General features: G+C 33.2%; 4 protein-coding genes across 16 annotated transcripts; 3 read left to right on the forward strand and 1 right to left on the reverse strand.

Annotated features, from left to right (window-relative positions):
- The first annotated feature begins 21 nt into the window (after positions 1-21).
- LOC127069171 (leukocyte receptor cluster member 1) lies at positions 22-1,556 on the forward strand. Its single transcript, XM_051005939.1, has 3 exons — positions 22-289; positions 385-484; positions 574-1,556. The coding sequence occupies exons 1-3, from the start codon at positions 267-269 to the stop codon at positions 1,372-1,374; spliced, it is 924 nt and encodes a 307-aa protein (XP_050861896.1). The 5' UTR covers positions 22-266; the 3' UTR covers positions 1,375-1,556.
- Positions 1,223-12,021, forward strand: LOC127069168 (zinc finger protein 99-like). Of its 8 annotated transcripts, none has more exons than XM_051005931.1 (11): positions 1,699-1,838; positions 2,374-2,988; positions 3,082-3,189; positions 3,287-3,492; positions 3,603-3,778; positions 3,851-4,303; positions 4,385-4,591; positions 4,668-6,427; positions 6,525-6,578; positions 11,315-11,410; positions 11,652-12,021. In XM_051005931.1, exons 2-8 carry the CDS (start codon positions 2,419-2,421, stop codon positions 5,024-5,026), a joined length of 2,079 nt encoding a protein of 692 aa, XP_050861888.1. In that variant the 5' UTR covers positions 1,699-1,838; positions 2,374-2,418; the 3' UTR covers positions 5,027-6,427; positions 6,525-6,578; positions 11,315-11,410; positions 11,652-12,021. The 8 variants fall into 8 exon arrangements, with proteins under 8 accessions (XP_050861890.1, XP_050861888.1, XP_050861886.1 ...); XM_051005929.1 differs by having other exon boundaries at positions 11,669-12,021; XM_051005932.1 differs by having other exon boundaries at positions 4,668-6,236; positions 6,316-6,427; positions 11,315-12,021.
- LOC127069167 (trimethylguanosine synthase) lies at positions 6,861-11,993 on the reverse strand. Its single transcript, XM_051005927.1, has 8 exons — positions 11,858-11,993; positions 11,269-11,404; positions 9,268-11,105; positions 8,952-9,198; positions 8,265-8,871; positions 8,009-8,140; positions 7,644-7,942; positions 6,861-7,566 (listed from the first exon to the last, which is right to left on the reverse strand). The coding sequence occupies exons 1-8, from the start codon at positions 11,965-11,967 to the stop codon at positions 7,456-7,458; spliced, it is 3,480 nt and encodes a 1,159-aa protein (XP_050861884.1). The 5' UTR covers positions 11,968-11,993; the 3' UTR covers positions 6,861-7,455.
- A 2,088-nt stretch (positions 12,022-14,109) lies between the features above and the next one.
- On the forward strand, positions 14,110-22,570 carry LOC127068816 (zygotic gap protein knirps-like). Of its 6 annotated transcripts, none has more exons than XM_051005094.1 (4): positions 14,111-14,374; positions 17,268-17,705; positions 20,148-20,225; positions 20,462-22,570. In XM_051005094.1, the coding sequence occupies exons 2-4, from the start codon at positions 17,541-17,543 to the stop codon at positions 21,716-21,718; spliced, it is 1,500 nt and encodes a 499-aa protein (XP_050861051.1). In that variant the 5' UTR covers positions 14,111-14,374; positions 17,268-17,540; the 3' UTR covers positions 21,719-22,570. The 6 variants fall into 6 exon arrangements, with proteins under 6 accessions (XP_050861053.1, XP_050861051.1, XP_050861052.1 ...); XM_051005091.1 differs by lacking the exon at positions 14,111-14,374 and adding an exon at positions 14,431-15,505; XM_051005093.1 differs by lacking the exon at positions 14,111-14,374 and adding an exon at positions 15,674-16,218.

Consider the following 22,570-nt stretch of genomic DNA (forward strand, 5'->3'; position numbering starts at 1 on the left):
ATTTCATTTGTTAATTTCAGAATATGCTGAAAGTATCTGTTATAGATATTTGTTCATTTTTATTTATTAATAAAGTGTAGTTATTACGATTGTAATATAATACGTTTTGTTCAATTATAATTAGGTTATCAAAATATTTTTGGTATTTTGAATTATAATTGATAATTAGTAAAATATAAAAAAATAATATTCGAAATATTTTTGTAATATTATGTTATAGAATTGAATAGTGTTTATTTCTTCGAAGAAATAAGTTCTTAACAAAAATGAATATTTTACCTAAAAAAAGGTAAGACTATTTTATATGTTTTTGTGAATGGAAATAGCTTAAATTTTTAACATTTAGTCAAAAATATTAGAGGTTATATTTCTGTTTCATGTTAGATGGCATGTTCGAACAAAAGAAAATATAGCTCGTGTAAGACGAGATGAAGCAAAAGCTGCAGAAGAAGAACGAGTTAAGCAAGAACGTATTCAAAAAGCAGTAAGTATAATAAAAGTATATATTTTGATATGGCTACATTTTTTGTCATATATATCATATTTATCATATCATATTGTCATCTTTGCTAGGAAACCGAAGCACGTATTAACTTTCTGAGACAGCAAGCAAGAACTAAGTATGATGGGAGGGCTGATACATCTAACGTTAAAACAGAAATATCTACTAGTGCTTCGGAACATGTTAATTTCTTTTCTGATCTCGAGAAAGGTAAAATTGATTATAATAAACCTAATGTAGATCATGAAAAAGAAAAGAAAGAGGAGAAAGAAAAATATGAAAAACAAATTGGTTATCTTACCTATCTTGGACAAGATACAAATGAAGCATTAAGAAAAAAGAACTGGTACGAAGAATTACCTAAAAGATTAACTGATAAGGATAAAGATATTGAAGTGGAAATAAAAAAGAAGGTTTTACATGATCCTATACAAGATATGAAGAAGTATTTAAACATAATAGGCAGTGTTTGTTCAGAAAAACATGTGAAGACCGAAGTAACAAGTGTTAAAAGAAGGGATTATGATTCGGATGATTCAGATAGTGAAATGGAAAAAAGGAGTTTTGGAAAGAAGAATAAAAAACATAAAAAGAAATATAAAAAACAAAAGAAAGAAAAAAATGATATTTCTGAGGAATCTTCAGAAAAATCTAAAGTTACAACAAATATAGAAAAATTAAGAGCTGAAAGATTATTAAGGGAGCAAAAGGAGAAATTAAGAGCAGAAGTATTGGTTGCTAAGTTAAGAGGAGATCCTTTGCCTATTATTCCATCTGAAGAAATACCTAAACCTTCTGTTAAACAAAAGTATAGTTCACAGTTTTTCCCAGAAATTGCTAGACAAAATGCAGAAAGAACGCCTCGTAACTAAGTTTATATATATTATATATATGTATATATTTTTTATGTATGTTATGTGTGTATATATTTTTTTTATATGTATGTGTATGTGTATATGTATATATATATATATATTAGTTAGTCAATATTTATTCGATATTCACTATTATTATTATGATGAAGTAAAAGTAGAATAAAAGTAATGTATCTCTATATATTTTTTATTGGTTAAAATGTTGTATAATTAAAAACAAGCTTCATATAATAATGGAAATTTTACGTAAAGTTCTATTAAAATGAAAAGAAACATGAAATTTTACGCTAGCATGTTGTCGGTTTAATTCTGTCTTTGGTGAATTTGGGTAAAGTTGTACACAGTCACGTGATACATCATGGCGGGCTACCAGGGAACTCATAGATAATGCTCTCGTATTTGACGTTTATGTCATTTTTTCCGTTAATCTTGGATATTATTTATATTGAACTTTATTTTCGGTAAGCAAAATCAATTATTTTATAATATAAATATAAGAATTTTAGAATATTTAATAAGTCTTATTACAATGTTAATCTCGAAGCAGACGCTTAGAGTGCGCGGACTATCTGACGAGATGTGGTTTTCGAATTTGAACGTTTGTACACCGGTTTGTTTTAACCGGATCAAAACTAATGATATATTCATGTTTATTAAAATAAAATGAATATGATCTTTTTGTTGAATTCTTTTTTAAAATGTAGTAAATTATACGGGTAATAACTTAATAAGATAACCTCATTTCAATCGACTGAAATGCCGTTTATTTGAGTTATTTTTTATCCTTTGTTCTGATATTGTATGTATTATAATATATGATATATTCTCTGATTATATTTTGTACAAATTTGATTATTTCGTTTATAATATGTAAATATATTTTTATTTAGTAATTAACCAACAATATAATTATATTTACACATATTACTTGTACTTTAATACATTACTTATATGTATGTAGCTGTCTGATATATTATTTATTTTTGCTTATTATAGCCAAAATGAAGTTATGCCTTTAAATATTGAATTTATATCTTCATTATGAATAAAAATATGAATGCTGAAAACTTATCATATTTAAGCTATGAAATAAATGGTACTCGATTTATTGTACAAACTCTATCTAATTCAATGGATATAACAAAGGTTGAAGGTACTAACGATGAACAAGGTACAGGGAATATAAGTGATGAAACATCATTTGGCAAAGAAGAAGAACCAATTTCTTTGATTTCTGTAGATGGCCAAATTTATGCATTTCAAAATGGAGACTTTCAAGAACTTAATCTCAGTCATGTTGATGGTCAAATTGAATTATCAGATAAAGCAGTTTTGTTATCAAGAGATATAGAAAATGAAGAAACACAGTTTATTACCAATGGAGCTATAATAATAGAAAATATTGATGATGACAATCAAGAACGTTATGAGATAGTTACTGAACAAAATGATAAAAATTTTGTTATGCAGAAGGATGATGTAAATGCAAATGATTTTGTAGAAGTAGTAACAGCATTTAAGTGTAAGATATGTACTTACACAACACAAGATAGAGGAGAATTGATAGAGCATTTTCAAAAAACACATATTAATCCGACAGTAAATATAGAGGTGAACCATTTAATTCATTTATATTTAGATATATAAAAAATAAGCTATAAAATATAGTTGATGTTACAGTAAATAAATATCGTATTTTTATAGGAAAAAGAAGAGTCTGTAAATGTTGATGAAGTAAAACTAGTTTACATGTGTGGAGAGTGCTCTAGTTGTTTTCCTTCTTTAGAAGATTGCAAAGAACACATGATAAATGTAAGTATTTGAAACATAATATTTTTTAATAAAATCTATGTCTTAATCTTTATTGTTATTGTCAAGTGTTTATGTTTTAAATAATTCATTTTATCAGGATCATCAACTAACTAATACAGCTCCTGAAAAAGCAGTTAGAGAATATATGACAAATGAACTGAGAGATCCTAAGCTACATGTTGAGCAGATAAAAAATAATTGTAAAAATAATCAATTAAAACAAGAAGTAAAAGATACTAAATCTTTAAATTCTGAATGTATACTTAACAAAAAAGCAATTGAATTGGCAGAAACAAATGTAAGGTATGTGTTTGATTTTCAATAATGTTTGAATTACATACATATGCATATTCCTTTATATTTATATACATTGAAGATAATGTCTTTTTTTCATTTTTTTTTTCTTTTTTTAGATGTACATATCGTGGATGTCCATATAAGTTTGCAACAGAAGAGATAATGCAGCAACATGTTGCTTTTCATACAGAATCCCAAAGTGTATCAGCATTTAAATGTAGTATTTGTAGAGATTTAAAATTTACAAAATGGAGACAGTGTAGTTTACATCTGTGGAAGAAACATGAAATTGGTTAGTTTACATTGGGAGTGTCATTTGTTATTACTTTCATATCTCATTTCATTTCAATCATTTCTGTTTCAGACGTAGGCCTTTTTACATGTAAGATATGTAAAGCATACAAAAGCGCTACAATGGTGAAATTGTTAACTCATATGAAGGTTCATAGTGAAACTCGGGAATATGAATGTTCAGAGTGTGGTAAATGCTTTAAACAAGCAAGTCAACTACGTAATCACCGAGTAATGCATTTAGATCGAAAAACTTTAGAAGTAAAACGTTGGTATACATCAAAAAAATGTGATATGTGTGGAAAAACTTATGCAAATTCCAAATGTCTCAAAAGTCATATACAAGCAGTTCATTCAAAGTTGCGTCCTTATGTGTGCAATGTTTGTGGTCATTCTAGTGCTAGAAAGGCTATGCTGCAGATGCATCTGCGACAGCACACAGGTGATAAACCTTTTAGCTGTGAACTCTGTGAATATAGAACTGGTGATCACAATACGTTAAGACGTCACATTATGCAACATACAGGTATCTTAAAAATTAATATTAAGGCTAACTTAAAACGCATAGTATTTTTTAACATCAATTAATATTATTATATATTAATAGGCTTTAGACCATACAAGTGTCCCCACTGTTCATATACAGCAATTCAAAGTAGCAGTTATAAGAATCACTTGAAATCAAGACATCCTCTGTTATCTGGTTTATTCACATGTGATTCTTGTTCTTTTAAAACAGTTAAAAAAGAAAGTTATATACAACATGTTCATGATCATGAAAAGGGTTTAATTAAAGCAAATATACAAAAGAAAGGTACTTATTTTTTGTTTCTATTAGACATATATTTTCTTATCAAATGTCAATATTAATTTAATTTTTTAATTTGTAGACGATGAAAATGTCGAAGTATTTCCTGGTAATATTGCAGCAGCACAACTGATTTACAGTTGTTTAGGTGCCTTCTCGAAAGTTGGAGATACATTAGAAGCTAATTTAATGTCTTCCTCGACATCTGCTGATGGTACATCACAAACAATCACAATTCAGATACCATCAAAACATCTTGAAAATTCATTGTCATCAAGAGAAAATATTAAAAGTAGTTCTGCGATAGAGCAAGAAGATGAAGAAACAATGCACTGTTTTTTAAAACTACCAAGAGAGGAAGAGGAAAATATTGATACTGGTGGTATAACGATACCAGCAGAACCGGAAATCTCTACTTCTGCAACAATTGATATTGATTAATAAAAGAGTGTGTATATATATATATAGTAATAAGGAAGAATAAAATCTTTGTATACTATAAGTTATACAGATGCTATAATAGCGAATGAATGAAGGAATACTAGTCATACGTTACTTATTAATAATTATATTTGTTTTTATTACATTTATAGAATAGTTAATTAATATAGAAAATAATCTAATGTGATACTATTTTTGGAAACATATATTTGTTCCGAATTTATAGCATGCTAGTACTTGTGTTATATACAATTGCATATATTTTTAAAAATTCATTAATTTATCATCACAGTTATATGTAGTTTATTTAGTAATTAATTATGAGATTTGACAATTAAATTTTATAATGAAATTATTAACGAATAACTCTCTCTCTCTCTAACATATACTGTATGATTTTTTTTAGATGATTATTAAATAAGTGAACGTTTTTTAATTATTACTTTAAGTTTTAAGTTTAAGATCTATGTTTCTTATTTAAAAATAGAAATTGGTATTAAATACTACCAACTTCTAAATTATCTTCTAAATTAATTTACTAATTTAAGCAATAACGTAATTTATATAAATTTTAATTTAACATTCTTAAATGTGTAAGATTTTATTTTTTTAATTGGAGAAATGTTTACATAAATTTAACTTATGAAATTCTAGAATGTTTCTTAGAAAGTATGTAAAAAATTAGTAATAATATGTAAAAGAAATTGTAAAATAATAGTCTGAAAATTGTTACAAGTGGGATTAAAAGCACAGTACATTGCTTATACGACCAAAGAAAAATATTTTTGGTTTTACTCAATTATGGATAATTAACATTTTTTGATTATATTAAGTACTAAAATAAACTTAATTAAGAGATAAAAACAGAACTGTTTTATACGATTGCATAATACAATCGTAAAAATCAAATATCGATCGATCGATAAATTTCTTAACACTTAGATTAGAATAATTTTTAATTCAAATTTGCGCGGCAATTTTCCAAGTTCGATTATTCAATACCAAGAAGAATCGATATTTGAAAATATTCGAGTAATCGTCATAACAATTTTAATAATAGAATCGTGTCGAAGTTGTGATAACGTTACGAACTCGTCGACGAAAGCGAATGTAAACAAAACAAAAGATCGCTAAATGTTTGACCTCGAGCGGAGGTCGGTATTTAACATTTCTCAGTTGTTCGTAGTATCACTGCCAGTGTATTTCTCGGGTCTCCTCAAAATTTCGTTTTAATATATTTTCCTTTATTTTCTTTTTACATTTATTTTATTTTTACTTAATTTTTATAGATTATGCATATTCAGAAAAGAGTTTCCGTACGCAGCAATTTCCTTGTGATGAGAACTGGACAATCGATATTATTTGCGTTGTAATAAAATTTTGTATATAATTGTAAACAACGTAAGTACTATCGAGCTAATGGCTGCTTTTCAATTAATTTAGTTTGAAAGAATTTTATAAAGATTCATTGTTCCAATTAATTTAATTTCTACTACAGGGAATCATTTGTTTCGAATCGTTAATCGATAAGGCAGAGCACGATGCGAAAAAGGTAAAATTTATCCCTTTTTTTTAAATTAATTTTTATATATAGTTTTTGTTTAGCGTTTTTGTATTATCTACTGTAGAATATTACGTGGAGAGAACGTATCGTTTGTAAGCTTCGTAGTTTTCTTCTTTATCGAATTGTATTCAACACAGATATATCTTTCAGGTACGTGAATATTAAGGTTAATTTGGTACAGAAAATTTTATATATATATATAATCTTGAATATTTTCTTGAAAATGTAAGGTTTCATTGTTTAGATGAGAAAATTTGTATATATACAAACTTATGTTCTAAATATGTTTATTACTTGATAACAAAATTAGTAGAGTGTACATAAAAATTGTAAAATAATAGTCTGGAAATCGTTGTAAATTATACATTACAATGCATTAATGTGTTTATAGCACAGGTTAAAATTATTATATTATACAAAGGAATATCTTTGATTTCATTTAAATTCGAGTAAAAGTAACACTTATAATTAATACTGTGGAAGAATCAATCGAAAATTTGTTCAACGTTCACAAACGTTTTTCTCAATCAGACGGAGATGACATCACAAACTGAATTGTTTTTGTATCAATTCGCTTAAATGCAGGTAATATAATAGCAGTGGAGTAATAAGTTTAATTATAAAATATATATATCTGTAATCTATAGACATTGGCATAAAGTTAAAAACATCGATACATTTAATGAAGTTAATTCGTGAATAATTCGTTGATAATACAATAAAATAGAAGATAAATGATATGATTTAAGCAAATTGATACATACACGTTGATATTTACAACTAATAATTCCAGATAATTGTGACGCTCTTGTTTGTTCAATGTAGTTGACTTAGAGCTTCTCTCACATTCCATGTTATATCACAACTAACAGTCTCTGGGTAATTCCCCATAGTAAGCCGTTAAAGCTATTAACTTTCTGTCAAGAAAGTTTTGTTCCACTTCTACACCAGAACCTGCTCCAGCTAGCATAGCGATCTGTAATTATGATATAATCATACAGACACGACATATTTCAATCATGCAATGTTATTCTTATATGTATAGATTTTTACCTGCATGGTATCTACATTTCTTGGTAAAAAGTAGGCCACGTGATCCGTGATCTTTCTTGCTACTTTAAATACATGTATCCCACCGATTGGATACATAATATTATCAAGATCATAAGTTTCGTTTTTCACGTAACCAGGTCCTCCCCAAGGTGGACTTAGAAACACGACGTCGGCTATTAATTTCGGTGCTATATCAAAGAAATTACCAAGAATAAATTCAATTCTGTCCTCAACACCATAAATACGGGCATTATTTCGGGCAAGTTGTATTTTCATTGGATCAATATCAATGGCCAGCACTGTAAAAACAAGTTCAGATTGGCGTATCTGTTCGGTTTATATTGTTTTTTCGAATTTATACAAACCCCTTTCACATGTAAATGCAAATTGAATTGCATTTCCTCCTGCACCACAGAATGCATCAATAATCGTGTCACATTTGCATCTTTCTGCTATATGCTCTGCTATCTTTTCTGGAGTTACAGAAAACCAGCTTTCTAGCAAAATGAATTACACAGATAAAATTAGTATATTAGGATTTGATGACGTAATAATTTAACTGTAAAATATTAATATTTCCAATTTTCTGACTAACTTAACAATTTTCAAAAACATACTTACCGCGATCTAATTTAATGCCCTGGTCGAATTTACTGAAGAGATGATATCTTCTTATCCAATATTTCATTAAAGTTTTGTCATTATTTACTTCTGCAGGAAGACTTATATTTCTTTTTGATTGTTTCCTTCTCTTTTTCTTTAATGTTTTTTTTATACTATCTTCGTCCGATAATTTTATATTTAATATCTCTGTGTGATGCTGTTTTTCATCAACATCCATATCGATATTTAAAGTAGACAATTTGTCTTCGTTTGGAGGAACAAGTCTTTCATTAATCAATGCTTTCACAGAGTCACTTTCTTCATCACATTCACATTCTACAATATCATCAATTATTGCATCTTTAAAAATTTGATCAGATTCATTAGAATCTTTCAAAGTATTGAATATATTTTCAACTGGTTTATCTTGTTTTAATTCTGATGAACTTGTACTTGGTTTATTGAACACTAGTCTCTTTGCTTGCAATTTTGTTTTAGGACTATGATCACACTCTTCGTCAGAACTTGATGAAAATTGTGTTTTAGTATAGGAACCTTTGTCATTAGATTGTGTTTCAGTTTCTGCAGGCTGTAATATTGGACAATACGATAAATAACGTTTCACCTATAAAAAACATATGAAAAAAATATATTATTCCATATTATTTTTAAACAGTTTCTTGTAAATCAATTAAAAAATTTTACCTTGTCTATGGTATTTGTGATTTCAACTCCATTATCATCAAAATAAATGTGCTTGTTTATAGGTTTAGAGCGACTAACTTTCATTTTCAAGTATCTATTTTGTAATCTAATATTTCTTTTCCTATAAACAACCTCACCTTGTAACTTTGTTTGTTTTTGACTTTCATTAAAAGTATAACCCATTAATGAAAAAGCTTTCTTCACCGTTTCTAAACCTTCTCCTACATCGTCGTAATCGGCTTCATGGCTAAAAATTGTATGAATATTTTAAGTATGTTTTAAATAGTTGTAGATTCTTTATTAATATTTGAATTACCTTCGTTTTAATGTAATAGGCTTATCTTCATTTGCCTTATCTTTATCATCACTCGATATTTTCTTTGTAAATTCATCATTATCGATGGTAGACGATAAAACAGTACTGTTTTCGTTGGATGTATGGATTATATCTTCCTTTGATGATTTTTCTGTATCACTTATTTTATTTATTTCATCTATAACCTCTTCTTCGGATTTCATTGTGAGATTTTGCATGAGCATACCAACTGATTCTATGATCATTCTTTTTTTATTTGTTAATTCTTGTTTTACTGGCGTATTTGTTATTGCTTTTTTATCATCTACGTTAATAATTTTATGCAATTGTTCAATATTACTCTCTGTAGATTTTTCTTCACCTAATCGATTGTTATTACCGTGCTTCCATATATTTTGACCATTAACCTCAAAAACTGAAGCGACACGATCAGTTTGTAGAATCTCTGTTTCTTTATATCTCATTACAAATAGTTCGTATTGCTTTTGATATTCTAATTGAAAATTTTCTTTCCATAAATGTTGCCAATATTTATCATTGTCCTCAGATATATATTCATTTTCTTGATCAGAACTACTAAATGTTATGTTACTTTCAATAGAGCTAGTTACAGAGCTAATAAGACTAGATGAGTGAATAGAATTGGAATCACAACTAGAACTGGTTAATGTCATTTTGGTGACATTTGTCATAGAGTCAGATGTTGCATTTGTCTTTGCTGTGGAACCATTGATAGAATCACATCTGGTTAATAGTCTTTCGTCTTCTGCATTAGAATGTTGATTATAACTTTCTTCAGCACTAAATGGACTTAACGGATTCCAACCATCACCTGCTTCTGGTGACAGTTCATAATTCGTTAATTTTTTCCTATGATCTTCTGCATCTTTGTCATTAACAGTTTGTTTATTTGGATCTTCGAATGAAAAATTAATATTGTATGATGAACTTTTATTTTTCGATTCATTTTCGTTGATGCTACTTTTACTGAAGATTCCTTCAAAATCTGAACGATCGATTTCGCAATTTTTGTGCGCTTGATTAGGGAAACACGTATTTTGTTCCGAAAATTTGTCTATACCAACTTGTTTACTTTCATTGATTTTTTCCTCTTCCCTTAAATATAAATTGTCTTGAAGGTATTCAGGATTAATATATTCTGCATATTTTTCAATCCATGATGACCATATCAATTGTTCCCCATGTTTGTACCAGTATTTTTCCCAAGCCATATCCATTTCACTTTTATTACTTTTGAAGTACTTGGAATAGGAATAATCATCAGAACTATCTTTATAATTGTGCATAGAAGGGTCAATTTCATTTTCATTTTTACTGCAGTTTTGTATATCATCTAATGCCGTAATATTTAAGGATAAAGGTTGTGCTATTGAATCTTTTTCTCCTAAAATAAATGAGGAGGATTTGGTATGATACTTGGTTTTTGTGCAATTAGAGGGATTACAGCTTAAGGCTGACGTGTCGTCGATACAAGAATTTTCAGAATCAACATTTAATGTTTCAGACTTGAGTTCTAAATCTCTGCTTTCGCGATACCTCATAAATGCTTCCGCATTATCAAACCCACTCTCAACTTCGTTCTCAGATGAATGAAAAGTTTTTCCATAAGAGGCTAAAAGATTTTGTATACTCTTAGCTTCGTGTTGATCATGATATTCTGATAAATCTGCACCAGAATCAGATTGGTGTAGACCTAATTTTTGTGTAAGGCTATGTGCTGTGACACGATGGGTTGAATCACGAACAGAATCATGTTCATCCGTAGAATAGTTGTTGTCTGTATGTGATGCACTACAATAACAACTTACAGGTTCTTCCTAATAAAAAGAAAAAAAAAGAAAAAAAAAAGAAAAAAAAATAAACAAAAAATAAAAAAAAAAACAACAAAAATGTGACTTGAATAAAGATTGTATAAATGCATTTCTAATTAGAAATATATTGGTATAATACAATCAAAATTGATAATATTGATTATCTTACATCGTGTTTCTCCACAGATTGTATTTCTGTGTTTGTTCTTTTATAGATATCCAACATTTCTCCCACACAATCTCTTTCAACATCTTCATTTTCACTTGCATCTTCGGCAGTTTGGATGGTATAAACATCTGGATTTCTGCAAGTAAGGAAGGATAACATCACATTTATAATAGATGTTGGATAATAAAAAACTGCATTATATTTTATTACCATTTTATGTAGAATTCACTTGCTTGTTTCTTTCACAAAAATCATATAAATAACATAGCAGAACAAAAGGAAAATTCATAAAACATTTCATTGTGCTAATTTTAAAAGAATTGCTTCACTTGTCAGAGTTATGATATATTTTGTCAATGAAATTCGTAAATATTTAAATATAGTCTCTGTTATGATTTAGATTATATTATACATAAGTGGATGTCAAGGTTAAGTCATGTGTCACATCACAAATCAATATATAAGTAGACGTGGAGCTATTACTAGTACAAAAGGGATATATTGAAGCATTTAAATTAAAGCAGAAAAGAAAAGAAAAGAAAAGAAAAAAAAAAGAAAGAAAATTTTATAAAAAGAAGATTACATTTACCTGATAAACACTCTACTGCAAAGACAATAAATGTAACAATCGGGGTCAGGGGACTCCGCCTGTTCTGCTATATAAACTTCAGCTAAAGGTTCCCAAAAATGTTCGCACATACCGAAAATGTATAGTGATCTTTCATACAATAATAATTTATCACAACACCCATATGTCTTGCGCTTAGATCTTCATGACTTCTTTCTTGAAAAAACAATCCGCCATTCATTCGGCAATGCTTCGTTGCAAACTTCGAGTTAGTGTTGCACTAAGATCGATTATCGATTTGTATCGAATTCAAATTTACTAAAGTTACGCATGGGAATATAATAATCAAACTTAAACATGTAAAATATGTTTTATTAACTAACACGGTTAACTTTTTTCTTACGCGATTTATTAACATCTTTATGCGATTTCATAAACGTTTTATAGATATTAATTTAAATCTTTATCTTGCGTTTTATTTTCGGATAGCGAGAATTATCTAAAGACATTTTTATATAAGAATTTTTTTTACAAGTGTTTTTATGAAAACTAATTCAAGTAGATTATTATATTGTATCTTTTTCTTTCTCTTTTTCTCTCTCTCTCCTATTCCCTCTTTCTTTTGTAAATATTTACTTAACAAGTATCGCGTTTTAGTGTAAGTACATTAATTATATTTTTTTTGTAATAAGGCACAATTATCTCTATTTTTTTATGCACGATATATAATATTTAAAAGTATTCTTTAGAAGTAATTATATTCATCATATATTTTTAATAAAAATTTGTAACAATCAAAAAGTACTTTGCAGACAATATGAATGTTATCGATGTGTTGTAACACCGTAATGTGGCGCTCTCTAAAATTTGATATAAAAAGATTCACTGACCCGTCGATAAGTTATCGATAAGTTATCAACGATGTGAAAATAATTTTTTTTTATAAGTTTTATTATACGCAGGAATTTTTTATATTAAAATGAGAGCAAAAGGTGAGATGTATAAATTCGAATAAGTTTTTAAAAGGCTTGTTAATTTAATTAATTATTATTGTAAAAATTTCGTGAAAAGAAAAGAAAAAAAAAAAAATATTTAGAAATGTAGTTTTTACATGGCTCCAGATAGAGATTTTTGTATACATTCGTGTTTGAATATTGCCTACTATCAGGGTTACGTCGTTGATCGCGATTTCTATACTCGATCGTAATTTTTCGACAATAATTTATCAACGCGTTATAATTTAAATCTCGAATAAAAATTTTTATGAATGAAATAAAATTAATTAAAAATTACTTGCTTACTTATTCAACGATGACGAGTAAGAAATTTTTAATTTCTCTTTGAATAATGATACGCATATTAGTATTTGTGCATGATGTACTTGCATACAATCGAAAATGATTTCTTTACCCGACAGATGACGCCATCTCGAGGAATTCTAGGGATTCTGCGGAAGACGAAAGGAGCAATGGCGTAGGCGGCGATTCACGTGATAAATTAATTTTTATTGCTTCGTGGGTGGCGGCTCTTTCTATTGGTCGATGATCGGGCACCTCCTACTCCATACGACGAAGCTTCTTTGCTTTTATTCTTCTCCGTTATGATAGTGACGCACACAAGTTGGTGTCTCTTCGAAAGAAGCGAGTAAGGATATAAAAGAAACGCGTACCTATGGATTCTCGAAGTCGAAGAACAAATTTGTTCTATCCTTTTCAAGTTTTCACCATCGTTTTATTTCTCAAAATAGATTTTAATACATAAGTTTCTATTATCTCGTATGCGTCAATTATATCGTTCAGCATCGAAGTCTCCGTGCCTCAAACCTAATTTGAACATTTGGAAAATTGCAAAACGTGCTAGCAATATTTCTAACATCATTAACGATTCTATAGTTGGAAGATTAGTAAAGTTATTTTCGCTCTTCGGCGAATCAAAATTTATTTATTTGTACATAATCGTATAGAAAGAAACGATTAAAGTCTTAAGTATTCGACGTCAATTTTTTCTATGAAATCGAACCGGAGAACTGATTTCGCGTGGGAAAAGCCGAGCGCGTAAATTAGTGGAAGGATTATCGATAAGAAGGAAAGAAAAGGAAAGGATATTTGAAAAAGAAAGAAAGAAAAAGAATGATTCTTAAGAACGGTGATACATCTTTTCCTCTTAGCGACTATCTACAATATACATACGTATATATATACATACGGATGTATATGGATATATCGTAGATGCGTTGTAGGTAGGAGGTCGGAGTTGGTGAATCCGCGAGGAAAAGAAGGAGGAGGGGGAGAAGGAGGAGGAAAAGGAGGAGAACGAAGGAGGGATGTAGGCGCATACGTGTGTCGTCGTTTCTTCGCTTGGCTAGGCTCGACTCGGCTCGGTTCGGTTTGGTTCGGTTCGCGCTCCTCCCGCGCTTACAGAAAAGAGCAGCTTGTATTCGAGCTACGAGAGGAAGGAGGAGGGAGGAGGAGAAGGAGAAGGAGGAGGAGAAGAAGAAGAAGAAGTCGAAGACGAAGACGAAGAAGAAGAAGAAGATAGGTAAGGCTGTTAAGAGCAATAAAGATAGAGACGATTCGTTGGCGGAGAGTTGGCCGATAGAGAAAGAGAGAAAAAGTACCTATGTATGCGAGAAAGAGAGAATCGAAGAGATGCCAGGATTCGCAGCTCCTACGCAGGTGGAGATGGATGCTGTATGGGGATATCCATAGTGTACGTGAGAGGGAGCGAGAGAGAGAGAGAGAGAGAGAGAGAGAGAGAGAGTACGAGTGTATGAGAGGGGGACGTGATCTTCGGATCCTCGTTGAGTGTTAGGGAAGGGAGAGAGAATGAAGGAAGAGAGGAGGAAGGAAGAAAGGAAGGGAGAATGAAAGAAGGAAAGAAAGAAAGAAGAGAATGAAGGAAGAAAGAGTGAGAGAGAGAGGGCAGAGGTAGTCTTTCTCGGTCGAGTAGGTAAGATAAGGACGAGGCGGACAAACGGACTGACGAAGAGTATCCAAGGTAGGGATATTCAGTCTCTCGGCCACGTGCTACACGAGCGCACGCCCCGAGCCGGCCGGTGGTCCAGACACAACGTTTCCTCCATCCTTTCTTCGCCCTTGTTGTGTCCACGTTTTTTCTTCCTCTCTCTCTTTCTATTTTTTTCTTTCTCTTTTTCTCTCTTGCTTGCTCTTCTTTTTTTGTTCGTCTTATCGTGTTCTTTTCCTCGCTTTTTCTTTCTCTCTCTTTCTATCTCTCTCTTTCTTTTTATCTTTCCTTTTCAACTTTGTTTCTTTTCGGTTCCCTTTTCGTCCATCATCATCTCTTTCCTATCAACGAGATGTAATTCGAAATATATATATATATATATCTCTCGGTGTGTTTCGATCGAACTACGTATTATTGAGGATACCACAAGGATCTTTGTGAATTATTCAAAGAGGGAAAGAGGGAGGAGAGAGAGAAAGAGAGAGAACGATTATCAACAAGTGCCAAGAGTAATTATCGATCGTCGAAGTGTCTTTTAGTGACCTTGGAAGATACGCAAACGTGTCGATGTATCGTCGACATTGTGTTTAATGGATTAAGAAGGAAGGAAGGAAGGAAGGAAGGAAGGAAAGAAAAAAAGAATTAAGGAATTAAGGAAGGAAGTCGTCGTATTAAGAAGACTGCGAGATATTTCTCGCTTTGATGGTACGTAATCGAGTGATACGTCATTCGATCGAATTTTTTGCGAAGAATTATCAATCGATCGATCGATCGATCGTTTGATGAAAAACGCGAGGGGAAAGGTGAGGGGTTATGCGAGGGGATGGGCGTTGGCAGGGGAGGGGGTAGGGGTAATGATGGTCGGCATTACTTGGGAGGATACGTAGGGACGAAAAAGCGTCCTCGGACTAAGCGGCGCCGACGATTAATTTGTCACGTCGTTCCTGGCACAAACGATTTAAACTGTCAGTCGGCAGGATGATATCCGAATGACGTGCCGCTCGCAACCGGTTCATTAAAGTTGCAGTCGACGTACCGATCGGCCGTCACTCATTGGTCCGCCACGGATTGGTAGCGCGAGGGGAAGATCTTGATAAAAAACGAACGCCTTAAAAACACCTACCTACCTACAGGCGACGCTTCTGACGCGAGTGGATTTCACCGATCAGTCATTATCGCCGTCGCGAGCAGCTCATCGGTCGATCTTTTCAAGGATAGAACACGAGAGAAAGAGAGAGAGAGAGAGAGGAAGAAAGAGATAGATAGATAGATAGATAGAAATAGAGAGAGAGAGAGAGAGAAAGAGAGAGAGAGAGAGAGAGCATCGTTAAGAATCTTCGATCGTTAATAACCGAGCGATTATTTCGCTCTTAGTGGGAGGGAGAGCAAAGGGATTACGGGAGAAAGAGAAATAGTATGTAAGTAGGTACCTACTTGCTTAGATGCGTATACGCGATTTCGTTCGTCAAATCTATTCTTGATACAAGATTTCATTCGTGTTTATACGATATCAAGTTGATTGGATTTACGAGGAATTTCAACGATATTGATGACAATTTTATTGTTAGGTAGAGAGTTTATCCGACTCGTAAATAGTGTTGATTTATCGTATGACAATGTTATTTTGCGATTTTGTTAATAATCGATATTCAGTGACGAATCCGATTGGAAAAAAATGGTACACGTTTTGAAACTTCAAGATATCGTCATTATCGATTCTATTAATTGATAAGAGGAGAACTATTAAAGGAGTAAGGGAGAAAAGATAATTATATAGTAATTTTCTAATGATAATTATCACTTGACGTAGTATGTATCTAATTTTGTAAAAGAAATGTGGAAATTAGGAATGTCTCGCGTTTCGATATACCTAACTCGTTTCAAAGTGATATAACACGGTGAACGTAAATTGATCATGCACGAGGAGCGAGTGTTCGATAAAAATCACGTAAAAGATCGCGCACGAGTATTTCTTGTCTAACGCGTAATATCGTTCCATCGTTGCGATCGTCGATTAAATCGGCACGTTATGTTTGCGACATAGCACGAGCGAATTAATCCGTAGAACTAAGGATTTAGTAGTCCTCTGGCAAGGCGACGGTGTACACCTATCGAACCGGTCTTCCACAGACTGGAAGATACGACTTCTAATTAGTCGTTAGTTAAACGCGCGTCGATGTTAATCGTCGCGTTTGCGATCTTCGAAAATTTCGAAATCAATGCAAATTCTTCTCCACGTCGTCTTTTACCTTTTTTTTTGTATTTTTTTCTTTTTCTTTTTTCTTTGATGGGAATCGAATTTCGATCATCGCACAATCAAAAGATAAAATTGGAAGGACGAGAAACATTCGAGAGGAATTCGTGTAATCACGAATTAACGTGTACGATGATCTGTTGCATTTCAACGGCATTTGATGGTCCTCGTCAGTTTTCATTTCAACGAATCGCATGTATATTTTCTTTTTAGTTCGGTCCACGTGCCAAGCGAGAGGCAAAAGGATAATCTACGGGGGGAGATACTAACAAGTTCAGATAATTGTTGTGGAAAAAAAATAGCGTCGTAAGGAAAGAAGAATAAAAGGAATAAGCAGAAGAAGAAGAAGAAGAACAAGAAGAAGAAGAAGAAGAAAAGGAAGAAGATAGAAAAAAATGTTGAGACAAAATTTCGAAGGAAGAAAGAAGGACGAATCTTGCGATCGACAAGCGAGAGGATTCGCATCGAAGGATTAAAGGACATCGAATGGACGTGGGTGATATATCGAGCGCGATAGGATTATCTGGGAGTGGATCCAATCCCGGAAATACGAGTGTTGGTGTTATCGCGAATACGACATCCAGTAGCAATACCGTGGGGTGGTGGACGCCTACGTCGAGCATCGCTTCGGCACCGGCCACCACCGACGTGGTGAGTCTGTTTTTTTATCTTTTGATATTTTTATCTATCAATCAATTCATACTGAATGGGAAATAACGCATTGTCAGTTTCTTCAAATAAAATATATTGCAGATGTGTCTTATTTTTTACGTACCTTACTCGAGATCACTCTACAATGTTTTAATTATGTAATTAACACTTAACACTTAAACACCCGGTTCGATTGGGAGGAAAAGTATAAAATACGTCTTCTGTTTCATGAAATCGTTTAACACAAATTAATTTTTTTGTTATTTGAAAATATATCGATATGACCATTATGATAATTAGCATTATAATTATTACCATTAATAATTACTTTATTTTATGTCACGTAAACGAAGACGACGTATTATTTGGAAATAAGGGTTTGAATCTATAGAGGAATAAAATGCATTTACACGTGATCGGTTTTTAGATAATTAATAATAAACAAGAGTACGCATTAACGCGTAACCGGGCATTCAAGTGTTAATACGGTTTTATGATTTCTTTTATATTTTCATTTGTGAATATTAATATCTATCTATCTATGTATGAATTAATGTAAAGAAACTAATGTAAAGAGGTAGATATAGAAAGAGGGAGAGAGAAAGAGAGAGAAAGAAAAAAGAGATAGATAGAAAGAGAAAAAAAGAGAGAGAAAGAGAGATAGAGTAGACGGGAAAGGCCACCAAGGAGACACGAGACACGAGAACATTTATTTAGTTCCGTTGGGTCGTGGCGCGTCAGGCTGCAGGGATTAGATCCGAGGTGACACAGCCGCGTCATCTGTTGGACGTTGAACCTTTTTTACTTTTCTCTTCGCGTCTTCTATGCCTCGCGCTTCACTGTCGTTTCCATCAGGTGTCATCAAGCACCTCCCTTCTTATTCTACAAGTTCGGTGACGTGGTATGTGTGAAAGTGTATATGCACCGTTCGTTCGAGCATCCGTATACCGATAATAACGAGAAGCAACAGTGTGTCCTTATATAAGTTGTACCTTACGTTATATCCGTTGAACAGAAGTTACAATAGAATCTCAATTTCGTTTGCAAGTTGTTTGTACCGTTTGTAAGGTACGAGCCGTTCTCAGAGTAAGCCTCCATTGAGTGTCGAGCATCGGCAACATTTTTTATGGTGTTGACAAAAAAGAAAAAAATAAATAAACTCTTTAAACTTTTTAAAAGAATAACCTTCAGTACCTACCTGAAGCAAGAATTTCTTTTTTTCTTTTTTTTGTAAATACGTGATGCAGTATGGTACCTGGTTTGTCGCATCGCTAAGCCTGTATATGCCGAACGATGTGGATGACCTGCATCCTCATAAAACACTCGGTCGCAAAGGTTCACTCTCTGATTCTCTTTCACTTAGAGTTGTCCTTCCTTGATTTTTAATCATGGGTAGAGTGAAATTTGTTAAACAATTTGTTAACAATATCGTTTAACAAATGCGAATTTACGTTGACGGAAGGAGTCTTGTATCCATCGTTAACAAAAGAACTATCTTAGCTCACTTTTTAGTTATAATTTCGAAGCAATTGATTAATCTACATATTACTTTCATTCGTATTTTATATTCGTGATGATACCGTTTTACACGTTGTGACCTCGGTGATATCGCATTATAAATCATCACGAACTGATTTGAGATCAGTATTAAATTTCAAAACAAATTCGATATGTGTATTAATTTTATAATAAACTCCATCTTTGGAAAATGAACGCTTACATTAGTGCTTTGATGGCTTCGTATTCTTTCAATAAGAATTTTAAGATTTATTAATTACTCGCTCGTATTTACCTGCAGACAGGCAAAGAAGCTGACGTGGATAGTCGTACACGACAATATCGTCTAGGAGAATGCATTCTTTAAAAAGTGGAGCAGCGAATGTCGTCCATTTGAAAATCACATTCGATCATTTATGCGCTATAAACTTCTAGTTTAAATTACGAAACGATGGAATAGAATGCGTGGAGGGACCTTAAGGTCGTTCGGTTTTCGTATGAGAATTGAGTTCGTTCTAGTCTATGTATTCTCTTTCTCTCTCTCTCTCTTTCTCTCTTTCTCTTTCTCCCTCTCTCTCTCTCTTTCTTTCCATCGTAACGCGTTCATTGCGCGCGAAGCTTTCTCATTTGTTCATCCTTTCTCGTTTCATCGACGCGATGGTATCCACGAAGAGGCCGCAGCCTCTGGTTCATCGTCGGTAATGACTGGCTAACTAGATTTTAATAGGAACACGGTCTCGCAACCGAACTCTATGCGCTTCTTGCCGCCTTCTTTTTTACTTTCTTTCCATTTTTTTTCGGGTTCGTACCGAGACTCTTCCGAGAAAGTCTTGAGAACTTTACCGTTCCAATCCTTATACAAGATATTTTTGCTATGATACGTAATTATATTTATAACGTTTTTATAAAATTTTTCTTCTTTTTTTTCCTTTTTTTTTGTTACAGATGAATCAACTTTGTAGAGTTTGCGGAGAGCCGGCCGCGGGTTTTCATTTTGGAGCCTTCACTTGCGAAGGTTGTAAGGTCAGTTTCATTAAAAAAAAATGGAAGTAACGTATCAGCTTGTTCGAGTATTCAAAATATTTCTGTAGTTTCGCATCTATTTGCATTCAAATCTATTTGCATTCAAATCTATTTGCATCATTGATCTTTTATCTTTGTTTGTTTGTTAGTTTTTTTTTCTTTTCGTTATAATTTTCTCCTCTTTCGTTGAGAAATATAAACTGAAGACGTATCCTCATCCGTTTTCTCTCACGCAGTCGTTCTTCGGGCGTACCTACAATAATCTGGGCAGTATATCCGAATGCAAGAACGGTGGTGTCTGTGTGATCAACAAGAAAAATCGGACAGCTTGCAAGGCTTGCCGACTACGGAAGTGCCTGATGGTCGGTATGTCCAAGTCCGGTTCGAGATACGGTCGCCGTTCGAATTGGTTCAAGATTCACTGTCTGCTCCAGGAGCAAACGCATCAGGCGCACACGCGTCTTATCAAGGACCCAAAGTTGGCATACGAGAAAGCATTCGGCTCGTTGGACGCGGCAAACAATAACAATAATAACAATAACGAAAACGCCAGTACGACTAGTGCAAGTGGTATCATCGGAATGATCACGACTGCAACAACGACGGCGAATAGTTACCATCATCATCATCATCACCATCATCATCAACAGCAACAGCAGCAACCGCAACAACAACCACAGCAACAGCAGCAACAACAGCAGCAGCAGCAACAGCAACATCAGCAGCAACATCATCAAGATAGGATAGGCAAACGCGAAGAGGGGTCGTTGAGGCCGCAGGATATCTCGAGCCAATTGAGATCGCAGGAGTTATCTCCAAGATCGAGTCAAGATCAGATTGCTATGAGGACAGCGGAATTAGCGAGAGCCCCTCAGGAACTTCTCAGGCCAGAAATCTCGAGGAGTAGCTTTCCAATGTGGAGAGGACCAGCGTTCTTTCATCCAGCATTGACGCACATGCAACTTTTAAACGCGCCATTCTTTCCCTTTCAACAACGCTTCATCGTTCCGTACGTTAACCAAATCGGAGCACCACCCATGTTAGCGAGTCTTTCGAGTTCCTCGAGCGAGAGCGTCAGTCCTCGATCGACACCCTCACCAACGAGAACGAGAGACGAGGAAAATCGAGTTTTAAGAGTTCGATCGAGCCTTTGCGAGGAAGCGGACCGGTCAAGGCCAAGATCGGCAGACGAATCGCGAATTTATGACAAGAGTCTCGCATTTCTAAGATCCCTCGGACCTGAGCAAGACGAGCCTATCGATCTCAGTGTCAAAGCTGCCGTAGCTGCTGCGGAAGCGGCTGCTGCTGCCGCCGCCGCAGCCGCAGCCGCCGCCGCTGCTGTAGCTGCTGCAACGGCAACTGGAGTCGCCACTAAGCTAGAAACGAGAGAAGCGGATATAGCTAGCACGGAAGAAGAGAGATCGACGGATAGCGAGGACAACGAACTCCTTCGTGACACGGGACCACCGTTGGATCTCACTAGGAAAACATGACCTTGGAGCAGATCCGAAGATTCTTGATAGGAACTTCGAGGCGACCTCTCCAAATGCTTTTTCTTCAAAATTCACGTGGAAGAAATCGTGTTTCTTTTGATTCTAACGTGATTCGGTATTTAGGAATACGTGAACTTCACTTATTTCAAAAGGAAAGAGGCTATGTATTTCCTTTTGATTTCTCTATTGGTGGATTTTTACCCAAAGTGTGTTATTTACAAGGAACGATCATGTGCCTTCGATAGTGCCTTTAAGCTCTCTCTTTCTTGGCGAAGAGAGTCCAAATGTGCCTGATAGTTTAACATTCATTATATAATTCATATAATTATGCACGGCTCGTTGCCTTATAACGCGTGTTACGTTTATGTGACGACGGAATCCAGGGACGAAGAACTTTTTTATCATACTTATTTATCATTACCGAAGGAATTTTCTTAATTTTATTGTGACGCGTGTTTTATTTAACATCCGGAGCCTTTCCTTTAGCCTTTCATTCCGGTCGGTTTTCTAAATAAAATATAACAAAATGCGGAGAGACTTTTTCTTAAGATACGTAAGTAACTATATCGATGAACGACGTAGTTAGCTACGTTTTTTGTGCCTTAAAAAATATGAATAGTATAAAATCGTGTGTACCTACCAATATTTTTTTTAAACTTCTTTTGTTCCGATCGTCGTGTTTTCGAAAGTGATTTTATAGCGAATGTTACGAGAGCCACCGACGTGGTCACGATCGAATTTTTCATGATGTACGAATTAAAAATAAAGGATATTCTGTATCTGCGTGCAATATATATTAGAACGAAAGAATATATTCGGAATACTTTGTTTTATCTTGTCATTTTAATGAAA

This window comes from Vespula vulgaris, chromosome 14 (assembly GCF_905475345.1).
Source record: "Vespula vulgaris chromosome 14, iyVesVulg1.1, whole genome shotgun sequence".
In the NCBI taxonomy this organism is placed as follows: domain Eukaryota; kingdom Metazoa; phylum Arthropoda; class Insecta; order Hymenoptera; family Vespidae; genus Vespula; species Vespula vulgaris.

Coding starts and splice junctions, on each gene's coding strand:
- LOC127069167 (XM_051005927.1), bottom strand. CDS start 11,967: ATGTGCGAACATTTTTGGGAACCTTTAGCTGAAGTTTATATAGCAGAA. Junction 11,106..11,268: donor AATCTGTGGAGAAACACGAT/GTAAGATAATCA, acceptor TCTTTTTATTAG/GAAGAACCTGTAAGTTGTTA. Junction 7,943..8,008: donor TGCATTTACATGTGAAAGGG/GTTTGTATAAAT, acceptor TTGTTTTTACAG/TGCTGGCCATTGATATTGAT.
- LOC127069168 (XM_051005933.1), top strand. CDS start 2,419: ATGAATAAAAATATGAATGCTGAAAACTTATCATATTTAAGCTATGAA. Junction 3,190..3,286: donor GCAAAGAACACATGATAAAT/GTAAGTATTTGA, acceptor TCATTTTATCAG/GATCATCAACTAACTAATAC. Junction 3,493..3,602: donor TTGGCAGAAACAAATGTAAG/GTATGTGTTTGA, acceptor TTCTTTTTTTAG/ATGTACATATCGTGGATGTC.
- LOC127068816 (XM_051005094.1), top strand. CDS start 17,541: ATGGACGTGGGTGATATATCGAGCGCGATAGGATTATCTGGGAGTGGA. Junction 17,706..20,147: donor CACCGGCCACCACCGACGTG/GTGAGTCTGTTT, acceptor TTTTTGTTACAG/ATGAATCAACTTTGTAGAGT. Junction 20,226..20,461: donor TCACTTGCGAAGGTTGTAAG/GTCAGTTTCATT, acceptor TCTCTCACGCAG/TCGTTCTTCGGGCGTACCTA.
- LOC127069171 (XM_051005939.1), top strand. CDS start 267: ATGAATATTTTACCTAAAAAAAG. Junction 290..384: donor AATATTTTACCTAAAAAAAG/GTAAGACTATTT, acceptor GTTTCATGTTAG/ATGGCATGTTCGAACAAAAG. Junction 485..573: donor AAGAACGTATTCAAAAAGCA/GTAAGTATAATA, acceptor CATCTTTGCTAG/GAAACCGAAGCACGTATTAA.